Source organism: Melospiza georgiana, chromosome Z, assembly GCF_028018845.1.
Source record: "Melospiza georgiana isolate bMelGeo1 chromosome Z, bMelGeo1.pri, whole genome shotgun sequence".
Classification (NCBI taxonomy): Eukaryota; Metazoa; Chordata; class Aves; order Passeriformes; family Passerellidae; genus Melospiza; species Melospiza georgiana.
The window spans coordinates 29,098,348-29,118,622 of record NC_080465.1 but is presented as its reverse complement, the minus strand read 5'-3'; the positions used below and the strand labels follow the sequence as shown (position 1 = coordinate 29,118,622).

The window sequence follows — 20,275 nt, the reverse complement described above, 5'->3', positions numbered from 1 at the left end:
TAATCACTGTAGAGCAAAAAAATTTTACGTAACTGAACATGGACCTGATTTCTCCATTTTGGTTTTCATTTTTAAATAAAGAGAGATCCCTTATCTCCCCTTTTTTTTTCGGATTGCAATTCTTTCTCCCATGTTTGTCATCTCTCTCTACACAAACGTCTAAGAGTATGGCCTTTAAGGTGGTCATCCAGATATCCTTGCCTGAGCAGGAGAAAGGTAGCAGGTAATGGAGCAAAGAATTCTAAAACTGCTTCAGTATGTTGTTGATGTCAGATGTATATTTAGCTTGTTACCTCTGAAAAACTGCTCTTTAAAAACTGCCCTTTAAAAAGCAAAGCGGATTGTATAAATTGACTAATTTGCATGCATTTTGAATGGAGAGATAAATCCATAGAGGTCTGAAATCTTCTACTGCTTGGGTTGTGAATATGCTTTTTTACAGGATGCTGTTATGTTTGTGAAGATCTCTTCATCCAGATGTATGTAGTACATCATTGCTGTTAAATTATATATGATCATATATAATTGGGATGCACCTTAATTCCTGGTTGATTGTGGATCTATATTTTCAGAAACTGCAAAAGGCAAAACAAACTACTGCCTGCCTGAAATGCACATATGGAGTTTCTGTGTTTTTGCATAGCTACTAATAGCTATTAATCGTAGTATTACAGTATCTCAGGATCACTGAATAGGTCAGTTTGAAAGGGAGCACTGGTGGGATCATCTGGTCCAACCTCCCTGCTCAAGAAGGGCCTACAAGAGCATGTGGCACAGGGCTGAATCCAGATGGTTCATGAATAGCTCCAATGAGGGAGGCTCCACAACCTCTCCTGGCAATCTGTTCCAATGCCTGGTCACCTGCACAGTAAAGAAGTTCTTCCTCATATTTGGATGAAACTTGCTGTGCATCAGTTTCTGCTCACTACCTTTGTCCTATTGCTCAGCATCACGAAGGAGAGCCTGGTTCTGTCCTGTTGACATTGTTCTTTCAGATACTTCCATCCATTGACAAGATCCCCTCTGAGTGATCTCTTCTCAAGGCAGAACAGGCCCAACTTCTTCCACCTTTCCATGTATGGGAGATGCTCCAGGCTCTTAATCATCTTCATAGCCCTCAGCTGCTCTCTCCCAGGAAGTCCATGCCACTCTTGTCCTGAGGAGCCCAGAACTGGATACAGCTCCAGATGTGCCTCCCCAGGGCTGAGTAGAGGGGCCACTGCTCTTCCCAATGCACCCCAGGACACCATTGCCCTTCCTGGCCACCAGGACACACTGCTGGCTCACGGACAGCTTGCTGTCCACCAGGACCCCCAAGTCCTTCTCCTCAGAGCTGCTTCCCAGCAGATCAGCTCCCAGCCTGTGCTGGTGCCTGGGGTTATTCCTCCCAAGGTGCAGGACCCTGCATTTGCTTTGGTTGAATTTCAGACAGTTCTTCTCTGCACCACCCTGTCAAGGCTGCACTCTGGGGTATTGGCCACTGCTCCCAGCTTTGTGCTGTCAGTGACCTGCTGAGGAGGCCTCTGTCTCTTTCTCCAAATCATTGCTGAACAAATTAAACAATGCTGGGCCCAGTGTCCCCCCAGTGGGGGACACCACGTGTGAGGAGCCTCCAAATAGACCTTGTGCCACTGATTGCAGGTGTTTGGGATCTGCCATTCAGCCAGTTCTCAATCCAGCTCACTGTCCACTCATTTAGTTCATGCTTCCTAGACTTGCCTATGAGGATATCATGTAAGACAGGATCTAAAGCCCTGTTGGAGTTGAGGTAGACAATAGCCCTCATCCATCCAGGTAGTTGTACCATTATGGAAGGCAATCTGGTTGGTCAAGCATGATTCCCCTTTGCTGAATCCATGGTGACTAATTCTGATCACCCTCTTGGCATCCATATGGATAAAGATGGCCTCCAGAATGAGGCACTTTCCAAGGATCAAGGTGGAACTGGCTGGCCAGTTTTTCTCTGGGTCCTCCTTCTTGCCCATTTTGAAGACCGGCGTGACTTTATTTTCTTCCAGTCCTCAGACACCCTCTCTTGATCGCCATGACTGTTCCAAGACAACTGCAAGCAGCCCCGCTAGTGTGTCTGCCAGCTCCTCCTCAGCTCCTTGTGAATGCATCCCCCGAGGACAGCATCTTTTTATTTGTTCCAAGTGTCCTGTTGCTGCTTTCACTTCCTGTGTATCTCCTGCTTGTGCTTTGCTTTTGACAGGAGTTTTTTGCTCATCCATGCAGGTGTCTTGCCCTCTTTGCTCCATTTCTTACTCATCAGGATGTACTAGTCTTGAACCTGGAGAAGGTGATCCTTGAATATTTATTGATAAGCTCTCTTGGACCCCTGTTCTGTGCTGGGCCTGTTCCCATGGGATTCTTCCAAGAAGATCCTTGAAGAGGCTAAAGTTATCTCTCCTGAAATCCAAGATTTCAATCTCACTTGTGGCCCTGCTTCCTCCATGCAAGGTGCTGAACTCTATAATCATGTCATGATCACATTGCACAGTTGTGGTGGACTTACTGGAAAGGAACCACACCATGGAAATTCAGCATTTACTTTTGTTATTACTTTCTTCTAAGAATATTACCTGCATTGGTAAGAGGCTACAGCTGAAATGTAAATATTTTTAATACCAATTCAGCTATATATGTTTCTGTGTTGTATTTTCATTGTTAGGATAAATTCTTGGAGCTCAGGTTTCAGGTCAATTTCTTTTTTTCCTAGACAAGGCTGAAGTAATGAGATTTTTTTTTTCTTCAGAAATAAGATAAAATGGAAGGAAGCAGGCCAAAGGTGTCCAAGGTATTTTCAGAGGCACTTTGAGAGATTGTAATCTTTGAGTGGTGTAACTTGAACTTTACTTTGCTAAAGCAAACTAGTCCTGATCTTGCAAGGTAGTTAGATGCTTTTTGTTTCAGGGGGAAGCTGAGGCTGGGATTCTGGCCTATGTAAAGTCAGTGACAAAAATGAATGGAGTTAGTGTTTCACCAGCATAGTTTAGAGTATGTACGAGAAGGATGAAAGGAACCTTGATTCAGGCATTTTCCTGCCTTTTTAAGGTTTGGAAGAGATGGCGGTTGTTGCTCGATTACTTGATGTGTTTTTGACTTGCAGGTTTTTTTGCCTTTCATGTGTTTTTGTTCTGTATGAATATAAAATATGTTGAGGTAAGGGGAAGCTATGGTTGAGTATTTCAGGCAGGAGTCTTTTCCAACATTTTAGATAATTTTGCTTTGGAATGAAGCTCCTCATGCAAAAAAAAAAGTTACAGCTCCTGCTATGTACTCGTAGAGGATATATGGTTCATTGTATAGTTGTCTGATGTATAAATAAAAGGAAGGCAAATAATTAATCAAACTCAATCTACTGCTGAAACAGACAACAGTGAAAAGGTAACACTTCTGAGCTTCTTATGAAAGGATCTGCCCACAGAGCTGTAGTTGAGGCTGGGAAAGTTACCTGTTTTTCCTGTTGGTTTGATAGGTGAACCAAAAGAAATCTTCCCATTTTATATGTAAATGAAATTAGTTTTACCGTTCTAATTTCCTAACCATGCCTGTAAAACTAAGTAAGGCTGTGTTCAGCAGGTATCTTGTGGAGCATGGCTACCCCACATTGTGCAGCAAGATTCATGTGAAGAGTGCATAGGGTGTGACTTCCCATTCTTTTGCAAGGACCGCCTGGATTTCTGAATGCCAGACAGCGTGGCAAGCATATGCGGATAAATCATGTGCACGTCCTGGGCATGTCAGACTTACTGGGCATGGACTGGAAGACCTTCCCACAGCATGTGCTCTGGGTGTCATGTGCTGGACCTGCTAATCATGTCTGGGACTGTCTCAGGCCTCAGCATTTAAAATCTGGCAACTCCCTACTAGCTCTGTAGCTAAGGCACTTAACTCAGCTGGCTACTGTCCACAATGGAAGTAGGCAACTCTCCACACTCTTCCAGGAAGTGATTCAGGAGGCTAAATTAGATTTGCACTGCAAATTACCCCATGCAGTTATCCCCTTCCATCCCCACTGACTATTAAGAAAACACTGGGGACTTAGCTCACTGGGGTGGGGGACAAAAGCAAGATCTTCCTTTTAGCAAGCAGGGTCATAGTGTGGGGCAAACTGATTTTGTGGTACTAGGTGTACCATTTCAGCATGCATGTGAAGAACTGCTCTGCTAGAAGCAGAGCATAGGTCTGAACCAAGGTCTTGCATGTGAGCATCTTAACTGTTGTTCCTGTATGGCGTACAGATGTGGGAATGCCTTGGTTCTTCCTGTCTGAGTTGCCTTCTTTGGCATAGAACATTCAAATGTGCTTTTGGGTCAGACAGCTGGACTGTCTGTTTAGCTAAGAAGCTGTGATGTATTTGTGTAGTGAGACAGCTGAGTCCTGCTCCTGCTTCACTGAGTGTTAAATTACAGCCAAAATGAGAACAGCACAAACAGGTAAGGTGGAGATTGCCCTCTTTCAGATGGCTTGTAAATATGGTATCTTCTGAGAGGCTGGAATCATGTTTCCTTAGGGAATCAAAGAAATTGAATCTGGTGCCCCAGATGCCGCTGGAGCATTATTTACAGCATTTCCTCCAAATTTGTGGTCTTCAACTTCATAGAAACATGTCTTTTTTTTTTTTTTCCTCACTCACTAAGTGGGTGAATGGTCTACTACCTATTCATCGCTTATTCTCCCCTCCAGTCTTGCCTCTTCTAATTTTTAGAAACAGATTTTGGAACATATTATGCATACAGTGATCTTCACCTGGTAAACGTATATACTTTACTCTCCAGCTGGGAGCAGTTTTATTGACTCTGTGGGTCTAACTATGTAATGTGCATAAGCGTATGTTTTAAGAGTTTTAAGTTTAGGATGGTAGTTAGTAAGCATCTTTCTAAGACTCTATTGTGCACATATAATAGAGTCTCAGAATATGCTGAGTTGGAAGGGATCCTCAAGGATCACTGAGTCCAGCTCCTGGCCCTGAGAGAGCACCATCCCCAAGAGTCACACCATGTGTTGAGAGCATTGTCCAAATGCTTCTTGAGCTCTGTCAGAATGGTGCTGTGACCATTTTACTGGGGAACAGTTCCAGTGCCCAAACACCCTCTGGGTGAAAAATCCTTTCCCAATATCCAACCTAACCCTCCCCTGACACAGCTTCAGGCCATTCCCTCAGGCCCTGTCACTGGTCACCACAGAGGAAAGATCAGTGTCTGCCCCTCCTATTCCCCTCATGAGGAACTTGTACATGCAGTGAGGTCTGTCCTTAGTTTCCAGGCTGAACACACCAAGTGGCCTCAGCTGCTACTCATATGGCTTCCCTTCAAGACCCTTCACCATCTTTGTTGCTGTCCTCTGGATGGTCTCCAATAGTTTAATATCGTTCTTATCATGGGCCCAAAACTGCAGACAATATTGAAGGTGTGCAGGCCAGTGCAGAGTAGAGCAGAGCAATCCCCTCCCTTGACTGTCTGGTGATGGTTTTGCCATTATTACAAATATAACAAAATTACAAAATTACAAACATTTTGAATTGACATAAATCCATGCAGCATCAAGCCACCTAAGTAGAAAATACAAATGCTGGATACTACTTCTGGTATAGACATCTGCAAGTGTCTGGATCGTTTGTGTGCTATGACTATCTTGTTGTCTGGGGCTTATGTCATTTAGGGGATATGAAGGTAGCACAGGTGCAGAAATAGACACTTCTTGCCTTAGAGGTTGGTGTGGGTGGAAGAAAGACTCCCAGCATTTCTCCCAACTCTTCGTAGCATTCCTGTCTGTATCGACACAGGGCAGTTGTGCCTTTTGTTGCATGGTTTGGTTACATGCAGAGTTTTTGCCTGCTTTAGAGCTCTTCTGCATGTTCTCATGAGTTCTAATGAACACTTTAACTTGTAGCAGTGTTGCCCTTCACACTGAGTGTCTAAAATTAAAGTTTTAGGAGGCGAGCATCCCAGCAGTTGGAGTAATCATCAAAACACCAATCTATCAATTATTTGCAGGTGAACACTTCACTATCACCACCTATGTCTTGGGCCAGGGGCACTGCTGCAGAGGATGTGTAGGGTGGAGGAATGCTGAAAGGTGTGTCTGGTACTGGGGTGCAGTCATGGGAATCATAAGCGGAAACAGGCTGGAAGATGAGAGAAGTACTACTCCACTCATAAGCAGTGGCAGGGACAAAAGCTGTAAAAGTAAATGAAGAATGCTGTGAAAGTAGTGGTGGTGAGGAGAAGGCAGCTTTTCAGAGGTAGTAAAGAAGGTTGGAGACTAACTAAAGATGTCATCTTGTGAACGAGGTACATGCAGGGTAAGTGTTTCATTTGAAGGCACAATGGTAGAGAAGCTGATCTAAGGTTTGAAACTATAATGTGTAATACGTACTAAGTCATACATAATATGTAATATATAACTAAAATAAATGCTTACAAAATAGAGTATTTTCCTTACTTCAAAAGTATAGCAACAAATACAGCCATGAGCAGGCTTTATGAGTACAAGCTGATTGCAGTCTAGAAGGAGCATTGCATATGTCACAAACAGAAATACAAAGAGAAAACTCAAAGACACAGGATGGTTGTCTGGGGGTACCACTGTGACAGAGAATTTGCTCAAAATCAAACTGGCCTGGTACAGGAATGTGGAAAGGAAACAGTAGCAGCAATGTGGCAGTCAGCACAAGTATTAGAAATATTCTGGATTCTGACAATTGTGCAGAAAGTGTAATAAACACATCATTATGCTAATACATGCAGTGCAAATAAGAAACTACTTCTATTAAATGAAGAACAGGATTCAAGTGGAATAATGCTAATAGAAGAAGCTATGAATTCAAAATCTTGGCCTGCTACACTGAAAAGTGGACTATACTATAATGTAAATAAATGTGATAAAGTAAAATAAGAAACTGTGAAGAGCTCATAAATGTGAAGTTGTGAAGAATGCATCTGAAAGGTGCATCTGAAGAATGCATCAACAAATGATGTTGAAACGTTCTCTGAAAAAATGCAAAGGCTAAATTTAAGTGGTAGGATTGGTGTCATCATACAGAAAGTGGCAACCCATTCTGATGCTAGACGGGGTGACGTAAACGTGAAAAGGACAACCCATAACCCTTTTGGAATGTTTCAGTGACATAATGTGAAGTTCTATTCATGTATGTTTTTCATTAAAAGACAAGAATGTCTTGGAGAAGACACAGATCTGTGATTAGGGCTGCAGAAGATGTTTCACAGGTCTTGGAAGGGAGTCTAGGAAACCAATTGTGAACCATGGCAGCAGATGGCATCATATGCAGAATGGAAAAAGATCTACTTGTTGGGTTCTCTATGAAATAATTCCACAGAAAAGGGGTAGAGGTTATGACCATATGAAGGCTCTCAGGACTTAAATGAAAACAGAAGAAAGAAACTCTTTGTTGGCTAATGGAAAGGCGACTATGTTTTGAGATGTCAGGAGTCAAATTGTTCAGTAAATGTAATGAATGAACAGGATATAGATGGATTTTCCTGGGTAGAGGGCTTTAAATTTTGCATCTTCACTCCACTCTTTGGAAGTACTGCCTTTTGATCTGTATCTGGCATGAAATCCACTGCATGCAGTTAATGAGACATTAAATGGGGTAGCAGGTGCAGATATATGTCTTGGTGATCCAATGATCCAGAGCAGATTGATTAGAGTATTTGATATTCTAACAGCCAGTAATTTTAAACTGAATAAAACCAAATATTATTGTCAAACAGTGGGAATTGTATATGTGGGAGAAGACTGACTTCAGAGGAGATTTCAGAAGGAATGTCTTATGTTGACTGAAAGAGTCAAAGAATACTGAATATGTCAGAACCCAGAGACAGAAAAAGACCGTTGTGGGGGATACTGATGTATGTCAGAAGGGCTATCTAATTCCAAAGGATGTGCAGCTACCTAAGACATCTTTTCCAGAAAGTCACTGTCTGAGTACGGGCACCTGAAAGGAAGAGAATTCCAAGGTTTTGACAGCAACCAAGCAGCTTTAATGTTTTTATTCACTGAGGGACTTAGAAAGATGCATATAAGGGATGGCTGTTTGAAATCTTACTGTGCTCTTGTGCAATGGATGTTTTTCCATTCTCATTTGCATCAAGGCCAGTGACAGCCATAGAGATCATGTATGCAAGTGCTGAAAAGAGAGTATTTGCATTACTACTATTATTTTTGAAGACTAGGTGGTTCTGCAGGAGAAAGAACTGTCACTTATTTATTCATTCCTTTGAGATGTTCTTTCATCCTTGCAAGGAAATAATAACATCATCAACAACAACAATAATAAAGCTTAGTCTTATGGCTGCTTTCTGTTGAGAAATAATGGAAAGCCGCCTTCACTACTCTCCTTTTGTATGTTAATTTACTGTGTGATTTTTAGCATATATTTTATAAAGGGTTTGTGTGGCAGTTTAAGCCTCATCCTAGCAATCTGCATAGATTATTTCATACACAGGGGATAAAAATGTGTTTTGAAGCTAAGTATAAGTCAGAGATTAAGATATGTCTTTTAGAATAATAGGTCATTGTTTGGCCTTCTGACATTAAAAAGGAATATCAACATTTCCAAAATACCTTTGCTAAGGAAAAAACGTGTCTGTAGCTGTCACGTATTCCTGGAAAAACATCAAAAATTCATGTCTTGATGCAATATCAACTGTACAGACTTGGGGATCTCAAAGGGGAGGACAGGTCTCTAAATGGAGAAAATACTTAAATAAGCTCTGCGTGCATTTGGGGGAAAGTAATTCTGAAGACGGAGCTCATCAAGAGCATAAGTCTTAAATCTGGAAAGCTGCATGAAATGTCTTGAGAGTTTGCTTGATTTGATAGTCTGCTCTCTGAGGAGAATCCAGGCATGGACTTCCCATTTTCTGGGCAGCTGTATTTATAAGCAACAGCACAGATCTGCTCCTGGAGTGCCAAAACAAGATTGGTATCTCCACTGAATTCCTGTTTTCTTCTGCTTTAAACTGGTGGGTTGGCACTAATTGTTCAAGATGATGGCTTTGAAGAATCAATTTGCAGTGGCAGCTATTTGCTGCTAATTGGATAATAGTATACTGTTGTGGCACAGAATGTCGGGGCCCTGTTGCCTCCTGGCAGTTGACACAGCCACACATCAAGAACAGGGAATTCTTGAAATTAACTGATCTCTGACATTGCCTGTGGGATGTTGAGTTCCAGATTGTCCCGAACAATGCATTACCTGAGTTTGGGATGCGTGTAGTGCAGGATTTGCTGAAAAAATGGGCATGCCTGTGTCTCTGAAGAAAGATCCCAGAGCTAATTATGTTGTCTCCAGAGCTGCTGTACTGGCACGTGGAGAGCTATTTCCTGAACTCTTCTGTGACTTGTGGTTAAATACTCTAAATGTGAGGAAAAAGCCCTTAGGGAACCTGTGATAGTGGCAACCAGTTTTTCACTCTTTGTGAAACACAGGGTGATTCACGGTTTAAAAACAAACAAACAAACAAAAAAAAAAAAAAAACCAAAAAACCACTGCAGCATTTGTCAGGAGACACTGGGCAGCCAAAGGAGGAGTCAAGCACTGGTAAAATTTCTGAGTGTTAGGTAGGTCCACCGCGGATGGTCGTGACACACTGCATCTTTCCTGAGTTATGGCATGCTCCTCTAGCAGTAGAGTTTCTGCTTCCTGAAGTCATCGTCACTAAATCTCATACTTATGTTACCAGATGGAGGAAGCAAAATAGAATAAAATAATTGGAGTAAGCTTGTGTATTGGTAGAATATTTGCTGTATTTGGGTGTCTGTATCACACTCATTGCTTGTTAGGCCATTCCTTCCTTCCATAGGAAGCTTGTTCCTATGCAGGAAGATTTCTTGATTGAGCAGAGATTATAGCATTGATGCCTACACCTGTCTGAAACTTGACATTCTTGATATGCAACTTGTGTAGCTCTGGGCTTCATTTTCCAACTGTGAGTCTGTGCCACTTCAGCATTATTTTAAACTTGGTTTCAGAGGGGCTACAAATGTAACCCAGTTCAATATGCCAGGTTTCATTAAGTATTGTATCAAGTTTACAAATTTTACATGATCTTAATGCATAATAATGAATCAGTCTGCATTTTTTGAAAATACCTCTAAGTTTTAGCTCATCTTTTAAAGAACTTGGTATCACATTTGAGTTTGTAAGAAGATATGGCACCAGGGAAGATTGCAATGTTTAATTCCCAATATTAACATACAGCTCTCACAGTAGTCTAGACTAGGGACATAAGTGACCTGTCATTAAATAGTAATTATTCTACTGACAGTTCAATGTCTGAAGTGTGCTGCCTTTGTCCTCTAAAGACTTAGTGAAAAAACAACTTGGAATAAAAAGTTTTTCAAGAGTTCAGAGTTCAGTTCATTTCACCAATGAGTGTTTATTAATTTTAAATTCTTTTTTTTTGTACAACCTAGAGCTAGACATATAATTGATTTATTTTTTTGAGTGTTAAGAAAATAAATTTCCCATAAAGGAAGTTTTTTGGCAACAAAAATACTTCTGGAGCTGCACTACAGTTTATTTGCTTGCATCCATGTTGTTAAGACTAGCATGTGCTAGTTTTTTTCCAACATGTCCTTATAGCTCCAGATGGAGTAGTATACCTTAACATACATTAAGGAGGAGGAAATAGAGTAAGTAAGTTAAGAAGGCATATTTCTGCTGGCCTTTTATATTCAGGTTAAGGGAAAGATTTGAAAGTTGGTGTGGAATCCGGTTTTTAAATTACTAAGGAACATTAAATAACCTAGATGGCTTTAAAGAGATCAGAACCCACTTTCTCTTCATGCTTTTGCAGTTCAGAAGTTGCTTCACTGATGTTAAACATAATCTGTATCCTTTCATTTTTATAATGAGCATAAGTGAAGACTACCCTCTCAAAGGAGATCTTGGAGGAGCTGGCTCTTATAGATAAGGATTTAAAACTATTGTTTCCGAAATGTGATGGTGGTGAAGTGTGAGTGTGTGACGTTGTTCAGTAGCTGCTGAAGTGTGGCGAGATGAACATGCTGTTGTAGGCTGCAACGTGCAACCTAGGTGTGTGATTCTGAATCCCTTTTTTAGAATTATTCAGTAGTTTACAATGGAGAGATTAAATTAAGCGTCCGAAGACAATTATTGTTTACTGACTACTCATTGAAGGAGATGCAGAATGCTATAGTATAATCAAGCAAATAGCTTTGTAGGCAGCTAAGGGCTTGATTTCGAGGTGGCAGCCAGTATTTGTGAACTGATATGTGTGGCCTGTCTGGTGCTATCCAGCCAGGTTCTGGCAGTGCAACAGTGCTGTGGTGCGCAGTGGGAGCTTCCAAGCTCTTCACGTGACTTCAGCCAGCTGTGAGTCAGTATGTTTTTCTTCTGTGCTACAGTAAAAATGTTCCGTTAAAGAATAGGGTTGATATTCTTAAGGGCAGGCAGGCAAATTACATTTCTCAGTGTCGCCCACTGCAAGTCAAAGCTTTTAGAGTATTAATGTTTGATGATAAGTAACATTAAGGTAAAGTAGTTGTGAAGAAGGTAAAAATAGACTTCAGTTAGGGAGAGGTTTTATTTCAGATCTCCCTCTAAATTAAACAGAAGAGCAACTTCCCCTTATAGGGTACAGCTACATCATTCTACTCTTTTCTTTCTCACTGCTATGACATGGCTGCAAAGGCTTAACTTGAAACGGACTTGTTAAGTGAGTAAGAGGATGCGACCTGCTAATGGTAAATTATGTTTCTCCACTCTTTCTTCAAGGATTTCCAAGTGCGTGAACTTCGCTTTACTGTTGTGTTCTGAGAGTGCATTTAGTGTACTGAGTGCATAAAATGTATTGCAGAGCAGTTACTGAATTAGTTGCTTAGACGAAAATTCTTCTGGGTCCCAACCAGTATGGTTGTGGAAAAGCAATTGTTTCTTTTGGTTCTTTCAGCTCAAACCAGCTCCAAGAAAATAATGCCCTGCTCTTCCCCACCTAGGACTTCTTCTAAGGCATGCAATAAGAGAAGGAAAGAAGATACCACAAATTCATACTACTGTTTCCCAAATATAATTTGTTTGGACTATTCCCTGATGCACTAGTACAAATCTCTTTATGTAGATTGTGTGCTCATACTAAGATTTGTGTCTGATGTAAATTGTGAAGCTTCATTGGCTTCAGCAGAGCTGAACTATTTTATACTGAGGCTTAACACAGGATGTAATACACTAACAAATTTTTGTGCAACACTGTAAGATATGTCAAGTTCTGGAGTTACTTGTAGTGAGTGGTTCTGGTTAAATATTTATGTGATTAAAATTGCAGTCTAGCATTTGGACTGGTGATATGTGTGTTTAAGTGATGGGTCTGCATTTTGGCAGTGTTTGTCAGGTTTTGCGTTTTGGTTTTTTTTGCTTTTATTTTTTGGGGGGGGGGTTTTTGCTTGTTGGTTATGTTGTTTTTTGGGGTTTTTTGACGGCCTAATTCTTAGCTAGTGCAACTGGTTATTCTGTTTCTTTTCTTTAAATCTGAGTCTCTTCACACTTTGTGTTTCACTATCCATTTTCCTCAATTCCTGCTTTTATGTGATTTCCCTATCTCTGTTTGACCTTGACTGGATTACTGGTGTTTGATAACTGAGGACAGGATGAGGAAGATACCTTTGAAACCACTTGCATAACTTTATTTTAGCATTTATGAGGTCCAAGTGGCAGAGAAGATTAATGATATTTAACTCAAAAATGAGTTCTTCAGGGCATCTTTAAAGGAAGTATGTTCATTGACTTGCCGGACTCTTAGATGAAGGAATTAGTAGATATTTATATACTATTTCATCACTATTACTTGGCAAAATATGTAAACTTACCAACCCACAAAAAACCCTAACCAAAGAAAATAGATTCACGTATATTGAAATATAAAATTACTCTGTCTTAAAAATTCAGGAAAGGAAACATGAAAAACAAAGGACTCTAATGGATACACTTTGTTAATCTTATTCTGAAAAGTCTTGCAGAAGAGTCAATGTCATATGATGCTGCAGTAATGTGTTCCATCTAGCATCATGCATTCTTTTTATTGCCCTTCTTTTCCCCAAGGGACAATGGATGCCATTAGGGGAAACTTTTTACTTTTCATGGTACAGGGTGAGAGCATAGCCCAAGTCAGCATGGCAGCTTTGGAGGAGAGCCCAACCCAACTTATGGGATTCTCAGGCTTCTGTTGGGATTTAGAAACACAACGAATTTCTCTTAACAAGGCAATCCATGCACCAGCTCAGGTGCATGAATTGCCTTTGGAAGAGCAATTTACCTTCTTACTAATTCACCAGAATTCCCTTTAAATAAATTCTAAAAAATGCTTTGAATGAAGAAAAGTTTTCTTCTAACAAAGAAAGACTAATTCATTTTAGGAGAACCTGCATAGTTGGTTAGTTTGTGATGCATGTGACAGCACATGTAGTCTCTCTTTAAGTTTTTCTGAGACTGGGCTAATATTTTGAAATGTGTAGACTCTTTAGCAAGGCATGCCTTAAGTCAGGCATACTTTTCTGCCCGGAAAAATTGCAGTTTCCACTGATTTATTCTTCCTGGATTGTGTGATTTCTACTGTGAAACTTTTTCTTCCTGTAGAAGAAGTAATGATACATTTGCTGTGAGCATTTTAATTTCCAGTCTGTGGGGTGTCACTGGCTATTCATAGATCTCACGCAGTCATCATACAAAGGACTGGCTTGCATGCCCACATCCTTTTAGGCAGATATTAAGGATATGTGAGTGGACTCAGTACTTTAGTCTGATACAGCAGTTTCTTGTTTCTTAATTTCTGCTTGTGTGTATAGCATGAAGTACAACCTTTCCTTTCTCAATTTTCCCGTTGACACACCTCATAAAAAGAACTGAAATTACTTTGTGTCAGGGAAAAAATAAGTGTAAAGAACTCATTAAGTTAACAACATGAGGGAAAAGACTAGGGAAGTACAATTGTCTTTCATAAGTGGGGATAACTCCAGTACTACCTTTAAACTTGTCCCCTTTGTTGTTGTTAAATCCATGAGGTAAGGACACGTGTCTTGGAGAATGGTGACATTGCAGTGCGGCTTTATTTGGCCTTCAGGTTGACTTGCTTTCTTCATTTCCCCTGTGTAACAATGTCCCCCTTGTCCCACAAAGTACCATTTAAACGGAAGGTTTAAAAAGGAAGATTTTAAGGAGCACTTTTGCTTTGCAGCTGGTCTAATTAGGACTTAGAACTAATTACAGTAGGTCAGCAATCATAACTGACTTCCATACATCAGTACATGATTTCTGAACAGTCAGAAAGTCAAGGAAGGATTCACTTATATACTTCTTTCTGTTTTGCTTTTTCAACAGTTACATCGCAAACCAGCCAAATTTGGAAAGTATCAATGACAATGAGGTTGGATTTTATGTTGGACTTAAAAATCTGTGAGTATGAGATACATTTTATACAACTACTTCTTCTGTATTTCTTTTATAGAAGCATGTATGTCTAACTTTGTGCGTTACTGAGGAAAGCTGTAAATCTTGCAGCTCAGCCTTGTAGAGATTTAATCCAAACTCTTATTTTAATTTTTTAATATTTTCATTACACTTTTCATCATATTTTAAATTAAACATTTTAATAGTTTTATTTATTTTCCTAGGACTGTGGTGGATTCAGGCCTAAGATTCGTGTCCCGTCATGCATTTGTGAAAAATGTGAACCTACAATACATGTGAGTAAGAATAGTGTCTGCATTCTAAGTCATAACCACCCAACTCATGTTAATTTATTTATTGTTAATTTATTTCTATCTCTTACCGCTTGCTTAATTTAAAAACATTTTAACAAGACAGACTTAGAATGGTCTTCTATTGTTAATTGCCCTTAAATAAGACATATGTAGTAAGGAAGCAGCAGATCATGAAAACATAATGTTTTTATGGAAAAGACCATCCACTTCATTATTCCATCTCTAGATGTGTACTGTGTCTTTTGTGATAAGTAATGTAGCCCAAAGACTGTGTCTCTTGAGGGTATGATGTCCACACTGTGCATCACACTCAGTGACATGGTTTTGACTAGCTCCAGTCTGATTTGATGAGCTGAACATATTTTAGCAGCTGCAGTGCAGGAGATGCATGCGTGGAGAACATCCAATATTTTGATGCTTGTATGTGCCCAGAGAGACTGTGATAGAACTGTGAACTGAAGTCCTAGGCGTGATTCACTTAGAAAACTCACTCAAGATCAGAACTAATGCACCCGGAGCAGATGTAGGAATGATGTTTCTTTCACACCCAAATGTGATTTGTAGTTCATGACCTACAGGATGCAGAATTTGTACCTGTACAGCTTTTTGACTGTGTTTTCCTAGATTTGTTATGCTTTAGATTTAGCGCAGGATGAACTGATAAAAGTTCTCTTTCTACAACTTTTGTGCCTGCTGTTTGCGACAGACATAGAGTAGCTCACTTTTCTACTTACATGGGAAACTGGATCTAGTCCAGTAAAACACTGAGATCATGTGAGTGACTCAGTTTCTCACAAGTACCTTGTTTTAGCTAGATATTCGAAGTGCCTGCTTTAGTCCATACATCTTCAATAGGTGAACACTAACCTGTATTGACATTTAACCAAATGCTTTGCTCTTATCCTAGTGAGACTGGGAAGTCATAATGCCAAACCTTGGCCTTGTAAGATACTTCCTTGAAAAGGAAAGAATTGTGGAAAGGAACACAGGGGTTTTTTTTTATTTGATTGCTTTGCTCATGAGATGGAATCACTTTCTGACCGGTGTTTTCTAAACAAAGCAATTAATTTGTGTAAGGAAGTGGACGTGAATGTCCGTTTCTGTCTAGACAGTAATTGCTATCCTTAATAGGGAACAGTCACCAGAGGAGTGTGAACCAGGCCTTGTGAGCCTGTGAAATTTATATCACTTCATATAATCATTAATAAAGAGCTTTTACTGTAATCATTTGGTAATATAAAGGAAGTATGTTCCAGAGTAAATTCAAGTGTTTGCCCATGTAACAGTTGCTCAGTGAATTATGACTGTAAACTATGAAACTCCATAAAGCCAAGTGGATGTGCACTGGCTGTGGAAATATGCAATAAGAACATGCTGTCTGAGGGGCATATTTGCAGAGGAAGATTTAGTGACTCTGCTGGAGAAGAAGTGGGATTCTCTCTCTGTGCAATGAGGCAGAACAAAGCAAATTCAAGTCTGGGATGAAAGGAATATTGTGTTACATTTTTACATCTTTTCCCCATTGCATTAGCCGCTCTGAGGGAATCTATTGGAATACTGTATATAGATTAGGACACCAAATCTACTCATCTTGAAAGATGCTACAGAGAAGAGCAGTGGAGCCAAAAGAAGCTTGTAAAGCAAGTAATATAAGGAGGCTCAGAGTCTGGGTATGTTCAGTGCAATAAAGAGAAAATTGAAAAGGAACATACATCATTGCAATAGGGCAAAGAATAATGGTCTGAAAATCAAAGAGGTTGATTTAGATTAGATATAAGGAAGAAGTTTTTTGCAGTAAGGGTGATGAAATGCTGACACAGGTTGCCCAGAGACATGCTGGATGCGTCAATCCCGGAAGCATTCAGGGTTACATTGGATGGGGCTCTGAGCAAGCTGGTGTAGTTGAAGACGTTGGAGAATTGGAACTAGATCACAGTTAAAGGTCCCTGAAACTATTCTATGCTTCTATGCTTGTCTTATCTTTAAAAGAAGAGCAATTATGATGAGGAAAGGAATCAGTTCTCTCCATGAACATGAGTACAATGTGAGAAATAATGAATTTAGTTTGGAGAAAGATCAATAGAATTTTGGAAGACCTTTCCAGCTGTCTGGGCAGGTAGACTGCACAGAAAGTGTGATAACTGGTATCCTCTTGAGAGACTTTTTTCCCCTGTTGCCTTAGGGAAATGAGTTTCATGCAGTCACAGAGAGCATCTGTCTCCAGTGTTTGCTTTTAACCAAAACTTATGCAGGTAAACAAGTTTTCAGAAAACTGACTGTTGAATAGAACAGAGACACCCTCTCAAAGTCACTACTTGAGGGAAAAGTATCACTGTACATATGTGAGCTGCTAGGCTTTACAGAATCCAGTTGGATAAGATGCCTTTAAAGTGTTTCAGCCATAAGAGAAGCTTCCTTTGAGCATGCAGTCAAACTGGGAATATGTATCTGCTGGAAAGCAGACTTTGGTAGAACTGTAACTCATGAAGCTCCTTGTTAGAAACAAATTAGACTGACTTGACATCTGTTCGCTTGATATAGATGAGTTCTTGATGCAGAATAGTTACATTATGAACCAAGAGATTATCCAGTCTCGTACTGTGTTTTCTTTTGGGGGGATTTAGTAATGTGGGCAGACACAGGATAAACCCAGATAAGATGGAAAATATTAAGTGGCACCAGCTGCTCTAGATGCACAGGACAAAGCAGTAAGTACAGAGGTATTTTTTACCGAGGCTGATCTGTTATCCCTGCAAAATGCCTTTGTTTGTTTTTTTTGGCAAGTCATTATGCACTAAAATGTTTCTGAAAGCCCCAGTGAATCATGACTTGTTGTCATCAGCAATAAAAATCCTGTTGACTGCCTATGAAGGTAGTATAGCTTCTGTTGTGGTTGGGACAGTGAAAACTATTAAGCACTAAAGGAATTTCCTTTTGCAAGGGTAATGCACACTACAGGTCTTTGAGAAGTCTTAGATTTTATTTGGAAACTAATTTTTTACTATCCCATAAAGAAAACAAAAGACATTTTTCTGAAGATTGAGGTAACTTTATAAGCATTATTTTTGCTGTGATACTGTTACAGCTTTCTTTTCTGTTCTATGAAAAGTCTGTTGATGTAGTTAAGGAGCTATATTATATAAAAATAGTATTTATTTATGAATCATACAAGAGTACCAGTTTAAAAGATACTTATTAACATGCATTTTCTCAAGCCCTTTTTTGTGATTTCCTTATTTTCTTGGGAAAGCTTATGTAGTCCAGGTATCTTTCTAAAATTTTCTATCATAAGAAGAATTGAGTAAAAACATAAACAACAGGAAAATAAATGTCATAATAGATGCTATTAAACTGTAATTAATAGCCTTGCTCATCTAATTTTTACTGTTTTCACTGCCTGTTAGCCAACAGTCTCATTTTAGTAGTGCTGTAGTTTATAAGCTTATTTGCTGCTAACTGTAATGGACCTGTGTTATACACATGCATGGTATATTGTCAGTGCCTTTAAATGTGAAAACATTTCACAGCAAGTGCCTATTTATAAAAACTTTTAAAAATAGTCATTGTTATGTGCTAGTCTGTGTCTAAGTGCATCACTGAATCATAGATTGCAAGTGTAGTGTATGTATACAGCTCCAGGTATCAAAATGCATTTGTGTCTCTACTGCCTTGCTTTAGGTAAGGCAGCCAAAGGAAACCATTTGAGATCAACCTTGCAGCAGATTTCCCCTTGCTTGCACACAGGGCTGGTTCCAGCTATAGGCACAGCAGGGTGTTGCCTGTGGAGGGAGACTGAGTGTAGCAAAATGGCCATTTCTTCACCTCTTTCTCCCGGTTCTCCTTAGGTCTGTTCCCTCCTTTCTTGCCTCCCTTTTTCAGAAGCACTATCAGTGACAGAACTCTGCTCATGGTGCTAGCTCTGTAAATCTTTATGTGGTTTCTCAGTCTGGTTTTGTTCTACTCATATTGCCACTGGTTTGCTTTTAGCTGAGTTAAGGCTAGCAACTTTAAAGTGATCTTGATATTTTCATGTAAAATACAGTCATACTTTTGACTGAATCTGAGTCCTCTCCTTAAGTTCATCTTTGGGGCTAAACTACTCCGGCTCTCTACTCTTGAAATTTTTTTCCTATAATAAAAAAAACACCTTTAGAACTTCAGATGAATTTTCTTTGGGCTGCTTGCTGTGGTCTTTTTGTGTGCAGTTGAATTGGGAAATTAATTCATATTCTCTTTCTATGGAAGTGGAAGTGGGTTCATTAACTACTTCAAAATAACCCTGACAGTGATTTTTTTCACTTAACATGAATTAAAAAGATGACAGTAGGCATCTCTGTAGTCAATAATAAGGGATCACCTTATGAAAAATATATATATAAAATTAAATTTACTGTTGAAGTATTGCTTAAGGTGATACATTTACAGCAGGAATCTGCAGGTAAAGTGCTCTGTATATCTGGTTGTCTTTTGGGAAAGGTAGGATTTATTTGATCTGCAGTAAGAGAGGCATGCCTTGTCTGGCAATACCACAGGGGCCTCCATACATGCCACTGGTCAGTGTGGGAACAGGAGTGATCTTCCTGTGTGGTGAGTGAAGAGTTTTCCATGGACAGATGGGGTTTGATGTGGCTCCATGTTGGAGGCAAAAGCCCAAGTCTGTATGAGGATCCTGCTTCTTTTATTCAAACTCCCAACACAAAGCATGTGCATACTAGGAAAAAAATGGGTAGTGACAGTTTTTGCTTAAACATAACTTCTGTTCTATATGCAAACTGCTACTTAATGTCAATTTATCTGATCAGGGTCCATGAGTTCAGCTGACTAATGAAATAGTAACTCTTGTGTTTTGCTCTCACATGTAAGGACCAGTCAGTTTGTAAACTTCAGGCTCTTCTTTGCCAGAAAAAATCAGTGATGAAATATAATCTCTTTGATTCTGCTCTAAACATTTTTAGAATATCCAACTTGTAATTTCTGTGAAAATTATCTTGTACTCAAAGATCACATCTGAAAGTTTGGAAGTAAACACTGTGTTCTTTAATCAGATTAAAAAAAAAAAATATATTTAAACCTGGAGTTTAGATGCAATACAACAGTAAGTGTGGAGCCCCTATGGCACCTTTATAATACCACATAAAACTCATGGTATTTTGGTTCATAACACTGATCTGTGCTTTACTGCTGGCAGTTAAACAGTTTACTGCTCTCACTATCTTCAATTCATAGACTGATAAGACTGTACAAAACAAGCATTATTTTGCTTTGGGGTGGAGAAAGCAGTTTTGTAAGCTGTGCGGGGAGGAGTATTTCTGGTTCCAATCAACATTTCTTTGCTCTGCATATTGGGAGAAGACCTTTCACTTAATTACCACTGGAAACCGTAAATGCTTAATTGACATAAAAAAAGCCCAATACAGGCATTTTACAGTTTTCCTTTTGATCTTCCGTGTGGGTGCATATTGCACATGCAATTTGAAAAGAACAACTAAAAAGCTCTGAGGTGGATGTGTGCTAGCATGTGAGGAGG

General features: G+C 39.6%; 1 protein-coding gene across 7 annotated transcripts in view; it reads left to right on the top strand.

The window, feature by feature from the left end:
- The window catches only part of NTRK2 (neurotrophic receptor tyrosine kinase 2), a 197,183-nt gene that overhangs the window by 4,725 nt on the left and 172,183 nt on the right, over positions 1-20,275 (top strand). For all 7 annotated transcript variants that reach the window (XM_058043676.1, XM_058043682.1, XM_058043677.1 and 4 more), the window contains exons 2-3: positions 14,366-14,440; positions 14,659-14,730. In XM_058043676.1, coding sequence (XP_057899659.1) covers positions 14,366-14,440; positions 14,659-14,730 — 147 coding nt within the window. The remainder of the gene's footprint in view (positions 1-14,365; positions 14,441-14,658; positions 14,731-20,275) is intronic.